We start from the raw sequence: 19,325 nt of genomic DNA, 5'->3' as shown, positions 1-19,325 counted from the left end.
TTTTTTTTTTTTTTTTTTTTTTTTTTTTATGAAAAATGTTCAGGGGAAAGAAATGTTTGTTTCTTTGGCTTTTTGTTCCTTTTAGGAGACACAGTACAGTTATATATATATATATATATATATATATATATATATATATATATATATATATATATATATATTTATATATATATATATATATATATATAAAACAGAAACAAAAAAAAACTGAAATAGTAATACCCTCAAAAGTTCAAGGAAGCATAATTTTAACAAAACATTTGTGCTGGCCATGACAGTAAAATTGTGACTTTATTGCTTGCTTTGAATGTCAGTTCAGGTGCAAATCCAATGTGCATTTTTAGTAGTAACAATGAGTCTAAATGTTGAATTGTTTTTGTTTTGTTGTTTTTATATTTGTAAACCTTAAACCTAATAAAACTTGATGTTGTTACTAAAGTTGCTAGCCAGTGGTGTATTTCTTTTTGCTAGCAGTTGTACAGTGATGAAAAGAAAAAAACAAAGTTGGGAGGGAATTATGGATTTTACAAAATATAAAGTTTTTAAAATGCTCAAAACATAGTTGTACATGGTATGCGTTTGGGCCAATGAAGTCATATAAGTCAGCATGCCATCCTGCAAATTAGAACTTGTAAATTATCCTTCAGTTCCACCTTCTTAACAGAACACATTGGCCAGGTCATGANACCTGAATGGAAATGTCTGGAGCAAACTTGTAGGTATCTTGGGATGTTGGAGAATGTAATGTCAGGACGCCTTACCGCTGATATCCAGGCCATTCGTCTCTTTTTCGTTATCTCCGATACGTTAGCCCCCTCGCGTTGTTTCCATGCAGGAAAACGGTGAAACGAAAGCCCTTTTTCTATCTTTTTACCTTTGTGGTCGTGTGACCAGACATTGCACCCAATAACACAGCAAGTCCGTACCATTGCTAAATTATTTTTAAGTAACCGAGATTCAAAATATCTGAACCAGTCATTTTGCTGGTTATGTTGTTATGCACACAATGCCTCACAAGATGGCGCTGATATCCCTCCGTCTGCAATAGTGACGTCACGTTCCAAAGCTCTATATCAGAGTCCCAGGTCTGAACAGGGAAGCTCCGAATCAAAGCTCTGCTCCCCCAAGTCAACACAGGTGCTTTTATTAAAGATATTGAAATACTGGACCAGAAGGAGGAGTTAGAGAAAGGCAAGTCAGTCTGGTTCCCAAGGGAAGAAAATTCAACATCAATTCTATAAACAAGTTCATTCTGTGAGAACCCATGGGACTTGGAACAGAAGTCATAACATTATCAGGACTTATAAACAACAGGTGTTACCCTATAGGAAATTCTGCCATTACAGGCTCCAGACATATTTGTTTTTTTGGTCCAATATGGCTCTTTCAACATTTTGGGTTGCCGACCCCTGATCTAGGTCCATTGACCTGAACAGCTGGAAACCAGCCACACAGGCAGAAGCCAATTATCAGGACTTAATTGTTCTCTGTCTTCTATTAAAAGAATTATATTGAATCATAAACGTCCATTGTGTTTTGTGTAAAATTGCATCTTGTAAGGAGCTGACTTGCCTCCTACTTGCATGATGAATGGTTTTGCTTTCTCATTTTCTTTCCCGGTGACATCTGCTTAAGAATGGCCTCTCATAAATAAATTCAGTTTATTTCTATGAATCATAATGTTTGTAAATCTAAATTAATCTGTCTGAAAATGTAACAATACAAAAATCAGATGACATTAACTATTTCTTCTCTAACCACAAAGCTGAACGTTGTTCCTTACCAATGTTTCACCTCTCTCCAGGGATGTGTCACTATGATGCTCTTAAATGTAAAGTCACATTTTAATGTAATCTGTGTTTTTTGGTTAAGAAGAAAGTGCCATCGCCATCTTATATGCACTGATTTGAGTTGGGGTTCTGGTGATAATTCCTAAAAGTCACCAGCAGAGGGAGTGTCTCCCAAGGTGAGTTCTGGGTGTGGCAGCACACTGGTAGCTCAGAGACCAGAGCCTGCCTGCCAACAGACAACATGTCACTTGTCTTCCTTGTTTTTCCTGCAACAATACAGGTTAGTAGCATGGGTATTTTGAATGCAAATCCCACCTAAGGTTATAAGAACTCCTTCTGTGCTAAACATGATCACTTTTATATCTGAAAATACGTTATTGAGTTACCAAAAGAAGGTTAATTGAGTTCAGCAGAGGTGTTGAATTCACCCTTAGTGTGTATTGGCTAAAGATGGCGGACTACGGCATGTTTTATTTAGTTTGAATGATGAGGTAAGCTCCAGAACAACTGTAACTTTTATAAGTTGTAATTTAATTTGTGAATCATACACTGACAAGTATTGCTGAGGTTTAGTTAATAATGAGTTTAACTGTATTTTGGGAGAAACTGTATTAACATGCTTAGTACTGAGAGATGGTTAATATGATGTTCTTATAAGTTGTGTAGTTGATTGTCAAAAGCAACAGGTAAATTACAGCAATGAAGGTGCTGCATTTGTTTTTCAGACTCAAAGCTATACTCTCAGAGTAAAAGAGGTGTTCTGAATTGAAGTGACAGTATACTGTAAACATGGACAAACAAGGACCTTTTTATTTTCTTTGTATGAGAACCAGAAGGAAAAGTTATAATTTGAGAAACTTGTGAAATTAAATCGAGTTATGTAGAATGAGTTAATAAACTGATTTTCTGTTAATAAATGAGACCAGAGCCTGCCTGCCGACAGACCACATCTCATGTGTCTTCCTTGTTATTCCTGCAACAATACAGGTCCCCCGGACGCCTGTAACATCACCACAAAATCAAATCAAAACTCTTGTCTGCTGAGAGTTTTTTCCTCCTGTTAAGGCATGCATCAATGGCCCTGGTCATTTGCTCAGTTTGTTTATGTATGCAACTTTATTATAGACTGCATTTTTATTTTTAACACAATTCTGATAAAAAATGATTTCAGTGAATTTAGGTTAGTTAAAAAAATATTACTTTGTCACCAATTGTGCACCATTTATTCACCTTTTGTCAACCTATATGCTCATGCTTCTATGTATGGAGAAAAAAATAAATAATAATAAATAATTAAAAAAATGGGTAAATAAATTACAAAATGGGTCAAATAGCTAAATAAATGAGTAAAATAAATCAATAAATGAGTAAAAAAAACATTTATTTATTTTTCATTTATCCCTTTATTCATTTTCCCAATTTAACTTTTCCTATTTTTCATTAATCCAATTTTCATTAATCCCTTTATTCATTTTCCCAATTTTACTCTCCATGGCTCTCAATCTCACAAACTTTTGAAGTTGGGTATCTGAGTACTGCTCTAGTGTTTCTTATCATGATCCTTCTTTTGTTTCTGCAGTTTTTCCCTGTGCTTGAGCCATCCTGTTTATTTCAGTGGGATTACAGTGATTGACTAGATTATATTCTGGATTATCTGTGGGGGTTTTTTCAGTGTTTAGGTCAAAACAATCTTATGTAAAATTTGTGGGACAATTCCACATTAGGTGTGAATAATCTGTAGCATGTTATTATTGAGATTTCATTCAAAAAGCTCAGATTTAGGTTTGCCAGTTCAAAGTCATGCATGTTGATGTCAGATTAATTCCAGATTTGGGGCAGACATCGGTTTCATAGTATAACAAAATTTTAAAAAGTTTGAGTTATATCCATTATATTGTTCCAGTGATTTAAATTATTTCCAGTTCCAGAGAAGTGTGGGATTGTCTTTGGTCACTCAGAGCGCAGAGCAGAAAATTGTCACTTAGCTCAGCTGTGTGTATTGGCTGAGAGGAGAGTGCCCCAAAACTTTGCCTTCTATTAAAAAAAGACAAAGAGGTTGCAATTTAAATGTTTTCAGTAGCAACAGCACAGAAAATCCTGGCTTGTCAATCAGAGGAGCAACACTCATCACTCATTGTAGGATAATGTTGTTTTGAAACAAATGTTTCCAACCGGCTACAATTGTTAGCATGTGTATTGTTTAAATAAACAGCCTACTTCAGTCTCAGTAAGTGGCTAATTAACAAACTAAGATCAATTTGTCAGGCTCCCAGTGGTATGTCGTGAAAAAGGGAATAATAGGAAAAGAGCAAAGAGGTAATATCAGTGAATAAAGCATTTCTACTTTAGATCTATAACTAAATTTTCTATAACTAAAAAAAGGCAGGGACGTGCGGTCAGGGGAGGCAGGTGAGGCAGAGCCTCATCTGTCATCATGACAAGAAAAAAAAAAGATAATATAAAATTAATATTAATATTTGTCCACTGATCTTTATGTATGACTATTTTCGAACATTTTTATAGTCAAAATCGCTGAAATCGCTAAAATTTCATATTTCCTGTTCAAATACAAGGATGTGGCAGCAACGAGTCGAGCCTCACCTTTGAATGTGCAATCCATCACAAACTGAATTTGGCCCATGCCTGTTGCCTTATCGCTGCATGTCGCCAATATAATGGTTTATATACCCTCATTTTCCACAGTCTGGCTAATGTCTTGTATATGAAGACATGCCGGAAGACTTTATGGGAGTAATGGATATGCAACCATACCAGTATGAACCTGAACCAACGGCTGGATCTCGGTAATCAGATGAAAACTCTTAAGATTCGGATTCTGATGAGCACAAGGACTGTCATGGCTGACAAAACAACAAGCATAATGACTGAGTTGGGAATGTGGAATGGTGAGAACCGATTACCCCCAGATCATTGTCATGACATCAGTTCACAACAATGCAAATCAACATAAAAACAGCAGGAAAGAGCTAACATTGCTAACTTGAAACAAACCCAATGCTAAGTCGTAAAAAAGATGAGCTCACTTAAGAATAGCATTTATGAACTCTCACATAAGAGTAAAATAATCAACAGCAGTTTCACACTATGACATTTGTTCAATCACACATGGATTGTCTATATTTTACATCAATAAACTGCTCTGAATCACAAACTGATCTTAGGCTGTCAGCCTGTAAGCAGTTCATACCTTATTTTGAAAGCACGTCACTACCCCGCCACCAGGCTAAGCTCCGCTTGTATATTGTAATATACGTAATTTTTTAAACACATTTTTTTTTCACCCGTATCAACTTGACGCGTTGATCACCACGAAAGGGTGCGCGTGCCAACAATGATCAACGTCAATTGCGCTGTCCTCTCCCCTGTGCAAAGGCCCCACGCAGTGTTGCGTCGCGTTGTCGTGCACCTCCCAGTTTTTGTAGCTTGGCGCAGACCGCGTGCGCCACGCTCCATTCAAAATGGACGATTTTGGTGCTCTAGCGTAGCTGGTTCGCCTGTATCAGTATTTATATGATCCTTCTATGAGAGATCGCAAAGATTATCAAACAGCTCACATGGTTTCCCCCAGAAAAGAGGCTAAGCCCGGTGGTAGGTGGCTGATCGCCGGCCGGTCAGCAGGTCAGCGCACTGTGCGCGGAGCCCTGCGCAACTGTAACTGAGCCTTAATGCTGCAAGTGGTGCGGCTTTGTAGTTTACCAAAGTCATACTAAAACATTATGAGGTCTCTCCAGATTATAAGGCGCACTGTCATTTTTTGAGAAAATTAAAGGCCTTTAAGTGTGCCTTATAGTCCGGAAAATATGTTTCATTTGAAAAATAATTATCTTCACTGGTTAGCTTGAACCATCAGTCTGATATGATTTTGATGTAGGAGCTCGTCAGAAATAACATATCCCCGGATTTTTGCAAGTAATTGCAAATTGTGACTACACAGCAGATATGTTATACAATGTTATATTGTAAGAGTGCCCTTTTTATTGTGTGGCTCAGTGAAATATATGGAGTACTAGAAAATGAGAGGTCTTAAGTTCAAGTTAACTTTGTCTGTTCTTGCTTCAGTTAGTCATTACTGTGATGTTAAATGGACATTATTTGTTACAAGTCGCTTATTATGTAGATATATTGGTTTACATTCAGCAGAGACTAGGTGTTGAAGTACAGACTGAGTTAGATTGAATCAACTCAAAGTCTAGGCAGGTTAGACCAATAAGTTATTATGTTAAATAAAATAATTTGTAAATAAAAAAGGTAAAATCATAATTGGTAAAGATTGCATGCATTTGTCAGATTCCCAGGAGTGATGGGAACTACAAATGTTCAAAATTTAGCAAATCTCAGATTTTGTACAGATACTGCTTATCCCTGATTGGTGAGGTTTATCTTAGCTATGTTAAGTGATTATTATCTTTAAAGTGCAATGTAATCATCTTGAAAGTACAGCGAATTACTTTGAGAATATATTACTATGTAGCATGCACAGCTTATATTGTGCACATAAAATTATGGTATTTGTGTATGTTTACTGGGTCCACAAACCAAAAATGCCTAATTGAAATAAAATATTACACTTTTTCTTGACCTTTTCAGATCAATGGCAACCCTTAATGTTTCATTAGATAAAAACCTAACATTAAATGTTACAGTAAAAAATGGTAAATGTAATGTAAATTTTTGACATTCTGTTGATTTTGATTGGGTGTTCTTACCCATTGAAATTGTCCACACTGCCATGATCTTCATACGAGCCTTGGTGTGGGAATTGAAGCGGCTGTGGTGTATCGGGTTTCGTATGGCAATGTATCGATCCAGAGAGATGGCACAGAGATGCATGATGGATGCTGTGGAGAACAGGACGTCCAGGTAGATCCAGATAGGGCAAAGGTCAGAGGGCAGTGGCCATTTGTAATCTGCAGAGAGGGACAGATAAATGAGGGAAAATAAAATACCTGTGGAATCACTGATTATAGTTGTGATATTCTTGGTAAGAGTCATAATAATGATCAAGCAGGGGAAAACATGGACATGTTTTTAATGGTGACCAGTCTGAACTTACAACAACAACTCCCTTGTCAGTCCTAGACATCACACGTTAACAAGTTGGCCCACCATGAACTATTCCTGGAACAGGTATGTCTGTATAACTTAGCACTAGGGGACACAACCCACTTTATTACATTCCTACACTTTTAGATTGTACTTCAGAGAATTTGATCTTTCATGGTTGCTTTCTTGATGTCTATTGATACTACTGGTAGCTCTTCCATATGTGAGAAATAGAAGATACTTCGTGCTTCTGCAGTATTGTCTAGTGAGTTTCTCTGTAACCGTGACCGCGCATCCACGTTTGCATGTTCAGCTGACCTTTTGTATTCAATGTCATAATTGTATGCCATTAGAATAAGAGCCCAACATTGCATCCTCAGGGCTGCCAGTGTTGGGACCGCTGACTTTGGTCCAAAGATGGCCAGCAATGGCTTGTGATCTGTTATGAGCGTGAATTTCCTCCCATACAGATATTTGTGGAATTTCCTGGGTCCAAAAATGATGGCAAGAGCCTCTTTTTCTATTTGGGCATACTTCTGCTCAGCATCAGTTAATGTCCTGGATGCAAATGCCACAGACCTTTGCTCTCCATTTCCCAAAACATGAGAAATGGCTGCACCTACCCCATAAGGCGATGTATCACAGGCTAACTTCAATGGCAGATGTGTGCTATAATGCACCAACACTTTATTTTGCAGCAGTAATCTTTTTGCATTTTTAAATGCTTGTTTGCATTCTGTTTTCCAAATCCATTTTGCATCCTTCCTTAGCAGATTATGTAGAGGCTGAAGGATGGTGAATGAATTTTCCAGCAATCGACTGTAGTGACTTAGAAGACCCAAAAAGGACTTCAGTTCAGTGACATTCGTTGGTTCTGGTGCTCTTGTTATGACTACAACCTTTTCCTCTACGGGATGCAGTCCATTTTTTTTCAATCCAATGTCACAGGTACTCCACACTGCTCTCAAAGAAAACGGCACACTGCTTTCAAAGAAAACGGCACTTTGATAGCTTCACTCTCACATCATGCTTCTCCAGACGTGTGAGAACTTCTTCCAACCTCTGTAAGTGTTACTTCTCAGACAAAGCAGTAATGAGAATATTATCCAAAAAACAGGTCACATGATCCATCATTTGAAGGATCTAATCCATCACAGACTGGAAAAGAGCAGGAGCACTGGAAAGCCCATAGCTGAGGTGATTGTACTTGTACAGACCTTTGTGGGTGTTGATAACCAGATACTTCTCTGACTCTTCATCTAATTGCAGCTGCTGGTAGGGATGAGAAAGGTCAAGTTTACTGAATGATGTTCCTCCAGCCAAAGTAGAAAAAGGTCTTTAGTATTAGGAAGTGGTTATCGCACCTCTTCAATGCACTGATTTATGCTAACATTGTAGTCACCACATACCCTTTGAAATCACCTTCACCTTTTCCAGTGAGTCCAACTCTTTCTCTACAGCTTGCCTTAGTGCATAAGGAACTGGGCGAGCTTTACAGAAAACTGTTGAGGTATTTGGCTTAGAGTGGATTCTGGCTTTAGATCCCTTGATGCAGCCTTGGTAATCTGAAAACACCATCTGACGATGCTGGATCACTTCTCGTACTCCTGGCATTTTTTCTTTCTGCACGAGTACATTGTGTACTGTGAAAATTTGTTTCCAGTTTAACTGTAGCTTCTTTAACCAGTTTCATCCAATCAAGGCTGGCCTGTCTCCCTGAACAATGATCAGTGGTAGAGTAACTTTTTGTATCTCATACTGTACTGGTACTACAATATATCCACGAACAGTGATGTTTTGGTCTGAGTAGGACTTCAGCTTTATCCCATTTTCTGGTTTCATAGTAAACCAGAAACTATTCCTGGAACAGGTATGTCTGTACAACTTAGCACTAGGGGGCACAACCCACTCTATTACATTCCTACCCTTTTAGCTTGTACTTCAACTAAGTAATTATGTGGAAAGAGGCATTCCAATGGCAAATAAAATATCCTACTGCCTTTACCAAGAACTTAACAGATAGAGACATCACTCAATGCTGTATTACCTTAACAGCAACAACAGTAACTCTAAATCAGATTTTACACATTTTCAAAGATTTAATCTCTTTGGAGGGACTCTGCGCCTACCAGGGTATCTGCGTTTCACAGATGGGCTTTGGGTTGCTACAGGCGCTGATACTGGTGGTTCTTCAGTTGTCTGCCCAGATGATTCAGCAGGTACTGGTTGTGATGTTAGATTTCCCGTTGGACTTGGTGTCATCTCTTTAACAATACAGTCCATGAGCGCTTCTGGTTTCACTTCTGGACCCGGTGAAGATATAACTGGAGGTTCCTCCACAGCTTGTCTCCATAGTAACATGTGGTCAACATGTATTTTGCGTGTTCTCTGTCCTTTTATGCGATAAGTAACACTTCCCAGTTTCTTCAGAATTGTTCCATGGGTCCACTTCTCAAGTCCCCCTCTGAAATTTTGAATACATACAGCCTCTCCTTTAGAGAAAACACGTACGCAATAATGTGTTGGTTGAGTTCAGGCTTGAAAAGACTGAAGCGAGTTCAGATCTTACGTTTCAGGAATAACTCTGCTGTTGTACGACCTGTCACAGTGTGGGGTGTGCTGCGATACATGATGAGAAAATTTGCCAATCAATGACTGAGTGGCAATGTGGCCTTCCCATCTTCCAGTACATTTTTCATCAGGGATCATTTCAGGATTTGTACTGACCTCTCTGCTGCTCTGTTTGATGAAGTGATATGCAGGAACAGCAGCATGACGGATTCATTTAACTCCAAGAACTGACGGAATTCTTTTGACACCAGTTGAGGTCTATTGTCTGAAACCAATTCATCTGGCAGTCCATATGAAGAGAATAACCTTCTCAGAATTTCAATGGTATTATGTGATGTGATGGATAACACTGGTAAAACTTCCAACCAGTTTGAATGACTGATTTTTATTATATGTTTTTTATGTCTTAGCTAGTGTTTATTGTTTGGTAAAATAAACTGGAATGTGGTGCAAATATTGTTATAAAAATTCTATCAAGGATCAGGAAAGTGTACTCTTTTTATATAAAACTGAGTTTTAAATTTTTTTTTTTGCATTCTTCCAATCATTTTCTTCTCACTGAAATGCCTACACTGACTATAGTTTTGCTTCTTAAACCTAACCAAATGGTGACTGATATAAGTTTACCATTAGTTGAAAAAACACCAGCAGCAGTGTCATTCAGGTGTCAAACAACATTTTCCTTCCACAGGTCTTGAAACTGGGCCATTTCCTCCTTCCTCCATTTTTACATATACTCTATTGAACAAATATGTCTCCAACATAATAACACTGTTAGCTCACTTTCCACTGGCTTTGCTTTCATTGACTCAATATGTTATTAAATGTACAGGTGTAGAGGACCTACAGGTTAAAACAAGTTTTTTTTAAAGATCCCTGATGCAGCAAAATTACAAACAAACATTAACATAAAATGTTGAGGAAGCACAAGTGTTTTCTTAGAACAATAATACCAAAAAACAAGTGTTAAATTTATTCAAAAATATATATATTTGTATGTAAAAAAATATGAAAAGTAGCTGCTTTTCTGAGATAATAAAAGATAATAATAATAAAAAAAATTCAATATTAATATTCTGTATCTGAGTTCTAGAGGAAGTAAGCAGGACAAAGTGAATAAAAATAACAACAAAAAAAAACACCAAGCTTGCACTATTTGTTCCACATGGGCAGTTCTGCTTTCATTTCAAGCTCGGGTCCTCGACCAGAGGCTTGGGAGCTTGACAGTTCTACGTTCTTCTGCCAATGCAAAAATTTAGTTTGGGGGTCACGGCACCGAGCGCTATAATGACCACTGGTACTACTGAGGTCTTATTTAAGTCATTAAATCATCACTAGATTGTTCACAGACTAGTTGAGATTTTATCCAAGTTTTCTCCTGAACAATTACTGTTTGTGAATTTGGCTCCCCTAGGCTGACCTTGGTCAGCTATCTCAATATGTCCTCGGAATTTATGTAAACAAGATGCTCTGCTCCCTCTGCCTAAGGACATCTGTGGATCTGCTCTGGGCTGGCTGATAAACATTCCATCACATTTCAAAGACAAGGGCCTCTGTGACGGGATTCATGGACTTATCTGCAAACATACACACACACACACACACTTTCCGCTGTTTCTGAGTCATCTCTCTCACAAACCACCCCCCCACCCCCTTCACTATTTTAATTAGTAATTCTTACGTTGGCTGCCTAGTGGGCCTGGGGTACTATTAGAAAGTTTTGTACCATTAGTTTTAGCATTGTCATGTTTTAGCTTATTTAGCCTTCCTGTACATTTAGTTTAGTTCCTGTACATTTAGTTTAGTTTATTTTAGCTCATATTTTAGATATTGTTAGATTGTTAGATTCCTAATTATTGTTTAGTTCAGCTTTAACTTTATCATGATTTTATTTAGGTTATTTTAGCTACTATTTTGACTGTCTTATCTCATGTTTAGATTTTTTGGTTTCATGATTTTACTTAGGTTATCCTATATTTCATTTAGATTATACATGATTGATGTGTTTTTCTTTTTTTGTGTTTCATTATGTACCTGCTGTATTCGATTCTGTTGTTGTTTCTGTTGTAAAGCGCTTTGGATCGCCTTGTTGCTGAAAAGTGCTATATAAATAAATCTCACTTCACTTCACTTCACTACTCTGCTATGAAGCTTAGAGTGGTAAAGAAGCAAGGCAACAGTTGTTATATGTACAGTCTCTCCCATCTCAACTGCTTAAGGTTAGGGCTCCTTCAGAGTGCTCACATGTGTCTTGGTGTCCTCTCTCACTATTCTCCTTCTTGCACATTCACTCAGTGAATACCTTTTATAGGCACTATACACTATACACTAAGAGGTGCAAAACAGGTTAGATTACAAAACAAAAAAAAAAAAATGAAGGGGAGAAAGAAGGTCATTGACTTGTTGACTACTAAATGTTAAGGACACTGGAAACCAGTGCAAAAATTTGGACTTTGAGTAAACTGTTTTTTACATATCCCATGATTTGCTTTATAGAAAAAAATAATCTAAAAAATTGTTTCAAATAGAAAAAAAAAGAATGTATTCCTGTTTTCTTATTGTCTTCTTTGAAAAGCAGATTTCATTCAGGGGGAGTATTTTATATTTAACACTGCACTCAGGTTAGTACAGTAGGACAATTATGATAAGTACCCAGCTTATTATTTTCTGTGATTTTAAGCTGATCTCTGATATGAACAAAAACTAATGACAGGCTGGAAAACATTTGCTGTTGTTCCTGAATGCTGATTGTACTAGCTTTAATGTAAATGCAGCCTGTAATATTAAAAATACATATACACACAAACATACATATTGGGTTATAGTAGTGGTTTTAATAGATGTGTCACTCATTGTTTGGCTTTAAAAGCTAATTACACAATGGCCACGCTGTGTCAAATGGAATGAGTCATACAAATGGAACATAGCTGAAGGTTATGAAACCTACCTAAGACAGCCAACATGTTGCTGGTGAAGCCACCACCAACAGAACAGGTGCATGGTCAAGGACTATACATCTGCATGATTGCACGCACATTTTTGCATCTCTCACACACAGCATACCTTCCTCACTGCCAATGTGCTGCCTCTGTTGCAGCTGCCACTAAATATAGTCATGTAAATTGGTCTAGAAAGCACTCAGCTGCTGAATGAAATATAATACAATCTACTGAATATTAATGTGAGTGGAACAGCTTTTCATAGTCCATACATCAAGGTGAGTTTATTTTTAGAGGCCAATTCTATAAAGGCAGCTCAAACTGCATAACACAGCCTCAAAATGCTGAAAATGATAACAGCAGATGGGACTGAGATAACAACGAGTAAAGGGGAGAGAAAGACTCAGTAATTAGAGAACAAGCAGTAAAATAAAATAACTAGCCTCAACTAATCTAAAAGGGTACAACCACAAAAGTATTCCTGTAAAGTTGCAGTACAAACACATAGCTGAAACTTGTTAGACAAATGTGTGGATGATTTTTTTTTTAATTTTCAACACTACAGATGTAAAAGGAAAGTAAAAAAAATACCACATGAATACTAAGAAATCTATAACTCAAATGTCATGTTGGATGATTTCAGAAAAAAATGTGTGTAATAGACATCCATAACATCATTATGAAACATGTGAGGTTTTAAATCAGTTATAAGATTCTACATTATCACCTGAAAGTAAATATTATCAGAAACTCATCAAAGCCTTATAAAGTGTATAATTAGAATCTTACTACAAAGAGACATGGATGAATCTGTGGATATAGTAAAATAAAAGAAAGAAAGAAAGAAAGAAAGAAAGAAAGAAAGAAAGAAAGAAAGAAAGAAAGAAAGAAAGAAAGAAAGAAAGAAAGAAAGAAAGAAAGAAAGAAAGAAAGAAAGAAAGAAAGAAAGAAAGAAAGAAAGAAAGAAAGAAAGAAAGAAAGAAAGAAAGAAACTGAGTTTTCATCCAAATGTTTTTTTTTCAACAAGTTTTAAGGTTTAAATTAGAGCTTCAAGCCCCATAATAAGAGCTTCAAGCTACATCTAAAGTACTCTAAATATGTTTTTAAATTCTAAAAAAGAGCTGAAATACACACATCACACCACTAGGTGTCTATAAGGTCCATATTAACAACACATCAAAATACAGAAAAGGAACATTCTTAGTTTGGTTGAAGATTCCTCCAAAACAATGATAGCTTATATTTTGTTTGCTTGTTTGTTTTTTAACCATTATTTTTTTTCTCAATTATTAACTTGTTCAGAGTACAATCAAAGTTTAATGGTAGGACAAAGAAAAACAATAAATAAAAATGGTTCTTTTGTTTGAGCTTTGAGGCCACAACGTGATAGTGATAGCATGTGCAGAATGCATTGCTTCAGTATTGTTTTTCAAAATGTATATTTCTCAAATTCAATGTTCCAAAAATGCTTTTTCAAAATTTCTTCTTTGGAAATTGTTTTTTTTTTTAAATTTATTATTACTGTTTTTCTCTATGAAAAGCATTTTTGCCTGTCAATGAGAGGTGAAAAAAACATTTTTGATCTAAATAAGGTCTAGAGTAGTATGAACAGCTAAAGATGGCTAAGAAAGGGGGATATCTTTGCACCCACGTGGTAGAACTGTTTGTAAATCAAGCAAATGTCTCCAACTACAGATCAGTAGAAAAGCTTAGGATAGATTCTTTAAAGGGATTTGGCCCTGCTCACCATGAAGGTTGTTGCATTCCAGATTGTGATGGCCTGTTTGTATGGCCTTTTCTTGCTGCCAGATTCTCTGTAGTTTCCTTAGGGCAACCAGTGAGAGACAAACTGATCTAAGGCTTTTATTATTTTGGGGGAGATGACTCATCGGTGATGCTCAATGTCTCCATGGTCACCGCCAGAATCACCTCCACACCATCATCGTTCCCTCTCTCTGATGTCTTTTCTTTTTCAAAGCTGTGTGTTGCCTCTTTTTGTCAAGCTGTGTGCTTTTCACATTATTCTGCTAATAGTGTTTGTTCACCTCCTTTTCTTCTTTTACACTTGAGTTTCAGTTTAGATTTATTAAAGATTGAAAATATTAAACAATTTACTTGATTTTGTTCTTTGTCTTGTCCTGTATTATATATTTTATTTAGTTTCACACTGGTTTTCAACATTAAAGGAAAGAATTTCTAATTTCTAATTTAAGTATAGCTACTGGAAATATAAAGTGGCAACATTACAAAGGAGGAAAATACTGAAATCAATGGTAGAACCATATTTTCTAATTTTGGCTCACTTTGTGTTTTCCCAAGATGTCTATGGTGTTTTTAGACTGGGTTTACACAGCTCAGTCAAATAAGTTAATATTTTCAAGTCTTATATGAAATGTAAAGGACCATTTCATTTCCAGACATGCTGTTTTATCAAATCTGTTGGCATTTCTAAGATGCACACATGATATTCTTTGGGGTAGCTTCCTAACACACCAGCTGCAGCTTCAATAGATTTAGCTCTAAACTCTACAAATGATTCTACAAATGTCATTCTGATGTATTCAGTCTTAAACAAGAAACCAGGTACTCATAAAGTGGATGAAGGTGGTAGGGTAGAAGATAATCATAAGAGTAGTGGTAAATAAATCCCAAATTCAGGACCACCTTTAGGGTTGAAACTCGTTGAGGGACTTGATTAACTTGACTGCAAAAATCCTCCAGGCAAAAATCTTTGATTCAATGCTTTGTTCATTCCATGTGACTACGTACTGCTCAGTGGTCATTATGTTTAACAGGGACAATAAATTACTGTTGAACAATCTGCTTAGATTATGTGTGATGGAGGAAGACAGAAAAAAGGAAGACAAATGGATGAAGACAGAAAAATAACAAGAAGAAATTGAGAGGAAAAGATAAATGTTTGGGCTTATAACAAACAAAAGAAACGCAAAAATACTCTACAATAAAACCAAATTAAGTTACCAGAATAAATCAACATCAACAATTTTGTTGAGATGGCTCTGGGTGAAATGGAATTTCCCTTAGACAGATTATTATTTTCATTAAGACTTAAAAACAGATGGCACATCCTAAGCCATAAAAATAGTATTTAACTCAATATAAACTTGAGTTAAGACACAACAATTCTGACCAATGCATACAGCAGATGGAACAATCCCAGTACATCCTAACACATAGACTTTCAAGTCGCTTCAAGAGAAAATTAGGTCCAGTTTTACAAAGGCTAGATTGCTGGAGATAGGCACCAGTTCCCCCTGCAACCTGTAATGGAAAATGTGGGTAAAGAAAATGAATGGATTTACAGAGGCTAAGACATTTTATAAGAATAAAATCACACATTTTTGGTCGTTTCTGTTTCCAGCTTAGAAGACTTACATTTTCTCAGGTCTGAGCTCTCATCTGTTTTCAAATGGATTTTAGTGTCAAAAAATGATTCCAGAACAACACAGAAATCGGAAATTGTCCAAGGATAATATTTTGCACAAAGGCCAAACACAAAGTTTCAGGTAATTATACCATTCAGCTCTGCCTGTCAAATACTTTTGAAGATAAAAAATAATTATTTTATTCATTTAAAAAACACCTGTCACAAATATCCTGACACCTCATTCCTAGACAAAGAATGCAAAATCCATTTATAAACAGTTGAAAACCGATGCATACAAGTATCATTTTTATTAACAATTTTTTTCCTCACTGTCTGACATTAAATCAGACTATAGCTTTCCTGTTGAAGGTTAGTTAGGATTATCAAAATCATTTTGATTTGCTAAGTGCCCACATAGTGAGAGAGAATTTTCTTTAGGGAGAATGTATATTTCTTTCTTCAAAGTCACAAGTTTATATATATTAGGATTACTAATCATTTAAACAGTATAGGAAAGTCTATTTAATGATGTCATGGTTTTGGAAGCTTTTGATAGGTTAGTTGACAACATTTGAGTTAACTGGAGGTACACCTGTGGATGCATTTTAAGGTAGACCTCAAACACACTTCTTCTCTGTGTGACATCATGGGAAAATCAAAATAAATCAGCCAGGATATCTGGAAAAGAACTGTTGACCCCCACAACTCTGGTTAATCCTAGGGTACAACTTCCATATGTCTGAATGTGCCATATTTATCTGTTCAAACAATTATATGCAAGTATATACACCATGGGAATGTCCTGAGAATGTCCTGCCATCATACTGCTCAGGAAGGAGACAGGTTCTGTGTTCCCAAGTGACAGGGTTTGTGGGAGTAATCAGACCCAGGAATGCATACTGACAGAAGGAGTTAAAAAAATAAATAAAAAGATTTGTTAAAAACAATCAAACAAACAAAATAATAAACAACAACAACAAAACAATAAAAAAAACAAAGGGGTTGTCTTGGCAGGAAACATATGCAAGACAGCAAAAAACTCAAGGAGGCATGAAGGACAAACCTGAACAGGGCAAAAGGCTCACAATGGCGGATCACTGACTAGATGAAGCCTGAAAGAATACAGTATATGGACTGGGGCTGATGAGAATAGCGGCTGCAGCAGTGACAATACAACAGGGAACAGGTGTAAAAAACAGTGAAGTAACATAACAAAATACAAAGAAGCTACCAAAAAATAAGCAAAAAAACAGATTCTAGATAAATGGGTTTTGGTGTGAAATGTGTAAACGATGGATTAGTGGCCAAGCTTGCCCTTCACAACTGGGACATCTCTACCTTACCAAAACCTTCTCACTCACATACCACACATGCATTCACACACACACATAGATAAAAGTAGTAGTTTCATATGTAGTTTTTAAAGCTCTGTGGCAAGACTTACAAGTACAGTAAATGTAGTAAACTGAGAGCACAACTACACTGTCTGTTGGTGTTATTATACATAAACAGCTCACAACACAATTACACTGACGAAGCACAGGTAAATTTCACATCATGCTTTCATCTGTTATGAGAGCAAAGCAGATCATGTCAAAATGTATGATTTGCAATGTGCATAATAAACCATTAAACTGGTTCAATATAGAAGAATGCTTTGAGAGGATAGTCATGGCATATACTGCATTCAGAAGACAATCCCAGCTACCCTTGGCCCTCTGATGTATGCTTACTGCCAGAATCAGTTCACTGAGGATGAACTTAATGCTACTATCCACAAAGTCCTCACACATCTGGAGGGCAATGACACATATCTCATGAATCTTGTTTGTTGGTTATAGCTCATCATTTAATACAGTTGTCCCACAGAAACTGTGCCTTGACATCACTTGACATCATCACTCTGCAGCTGTCTGTGACAAAGTTCAGTCACAGTTAGAAATTAGACCTTGGGTACAAGAATGATCAGCACTGGATCCCCCAAGGCTGTGTCCTGCTCTACACCCTCTTTACCTATGACTGCGTGCCTCTCAGAACAACACTAGCATCATTAAATTTGCTGACAACGCCACAGTCATTGTAATGCTCACAGGGGATGTGAGTGGAGATGAACTACAGTTAGCCTTGGAGGAACTTTTGGCCTAGTGTCAGAAAAATAATCTCTCCCTGTACACAGATAAAACCAAGAAGATGATTACTGATTTGAGAAGGAAGGAGCAGCATTTTCCCATTCACACTAGAGAGTGAATTTTTAATATTTTGGAAGATCAGGACACATAACACTCAACAACTCTTTAGAAAGAGCGTGCAAAAGACTGTTCTTTTTGAGGAATAAATTTGGCGCACAAATAAAGATCCCCACAAACTACAGAGGTACAGTAGAGTGTCATCACCAGCTCCATCCCAGTGTACCACAGAAACTGCACTGTTCAGGAAAGGAAGGCACTCCAGCGGGTTATAAAATCTGCACAGCTCATTTCTAAAGAAACCTTCTAGAGGAACAAAATTTCTGATGTGTGGTTATTGACCTGACTAACCTACTCATGGCTGTTCTCCTTGATTGTGATTTAGCTGGAGTTTTCTTCCTATTAAAATACCAAGTACTGCTCAGGGAAAGTTTTTTGTTTTTTCTCTTTATAAAACACCCTAAGACTGCTTTTTGTTGTGAATTGGCATGCACTGCATATATATGAACTAATCTGTATTAATTTACATCAAAATATCTACAAGGTGTACTTAAATAAAAGAACAAAATGTGTGACTAAGTATGAAAAAAACCCTTGTTTCACTTTTAGGTTCATTTATATTGTCTGGTCTGTGCTCAAACTTCATTTTGTTTTCATCTGGTTGATCTGCCATTCTCACTTCCTGGAAGAGAAAACATAATTTTCCCTTGGGGACCGATAGTATCACATTATTACACAGCCTCTGATGGCAATGATCCGGATCTACTGTGAATTATCCCCCACCGAGAGATTTCTTTGCATGCACACATAAAGAGAAAACTACCATACAATCCCTCTAGACTTGTTGAGATGTGACTCTTTGCTCCCACGCCTGTCAGACGTCCTCATGATTCTGCAGTTCTGGTGCAACATGTTCCGGCGTTGTCATCTCTACCTTATTTCTCTGAGAGACACACAGAGTTCAGTGTTTCTCTGGATTGGAAACCTCCAACAGCTTTCGAGGAGTCAAGCCACAGGAGAGAGGCTGAATGTGTGACAGTACATCTCTGTGCCCAACATCAATTATACTATATATATATATATATATATATATATATATATATATATATATATATATATATATATGATTTTAGCCTCTAACCATCTACTAAAAAATGGGACCCACCCTGAATGGTTAACTGAAGGGCGCACAATCCTGATCCAGAAGGATCCCTCATCATGGGAGGACAAGCCCTTACATGGGATGTACCACCGACAAATAACTGAAGTGGCTGATATCAGGAAATCCTACCAATGGCTGGAAAAAGCTGGACTCAAGGACAGCACAGAGGCACTCATCCTGGCCGCCCAGGAACAGGCCCTAAACACCAGAGCAATAGAGGCTCAG

The 19,325-nt window shown here is 36.9% G+C and overlaps 1 protein-coding gene across 1 annotated transcript in view; it reads right to left on the bottom strand.

Annotated features, from left to right (window-relative positions):
• Positions 1-19,325, bottom strand: part of htr2aa (5-hydroxytryptamine (serotonin) receptor 2A, genome duplicate a) — a 133,785-nt gene that overhangs the window by 53,243 nt on the left and 61,217 nt on the right. The window contains exon 2 of the mRNA XM_037976151.1: positions 6,518-6,718. Coding sequence (XP_037832079.1) covers positions 6,518-6,718 — 201 coding nt within the window. The remainder of the gene's footprint in view (positions 1-6,517; positions 6,719-19,325) is intronic.

The sequence above is a fragment of the Kryptolebias marmoratus genome, linkage group LG6 (genome assembly GCF_001649575.2).
Source record: "Kryptolebias marmoratus isolate JLee-2015 linkage group LG6, ASM164957v2, whole genome shotgun sequence".
NCBI classification, from domain to species: domain Eukaryota; kingdom Metazoa; phylum Chordata; class Actinopteri; order Cyprinodontiformes; family Rivulidae; genus Kryptolebias; species Kryptolebias marmoratus.
Note: the sequence above shows the minus strand (reverse complement) of the source record. Positions and strands in the feature narration are given on the sequence as shown.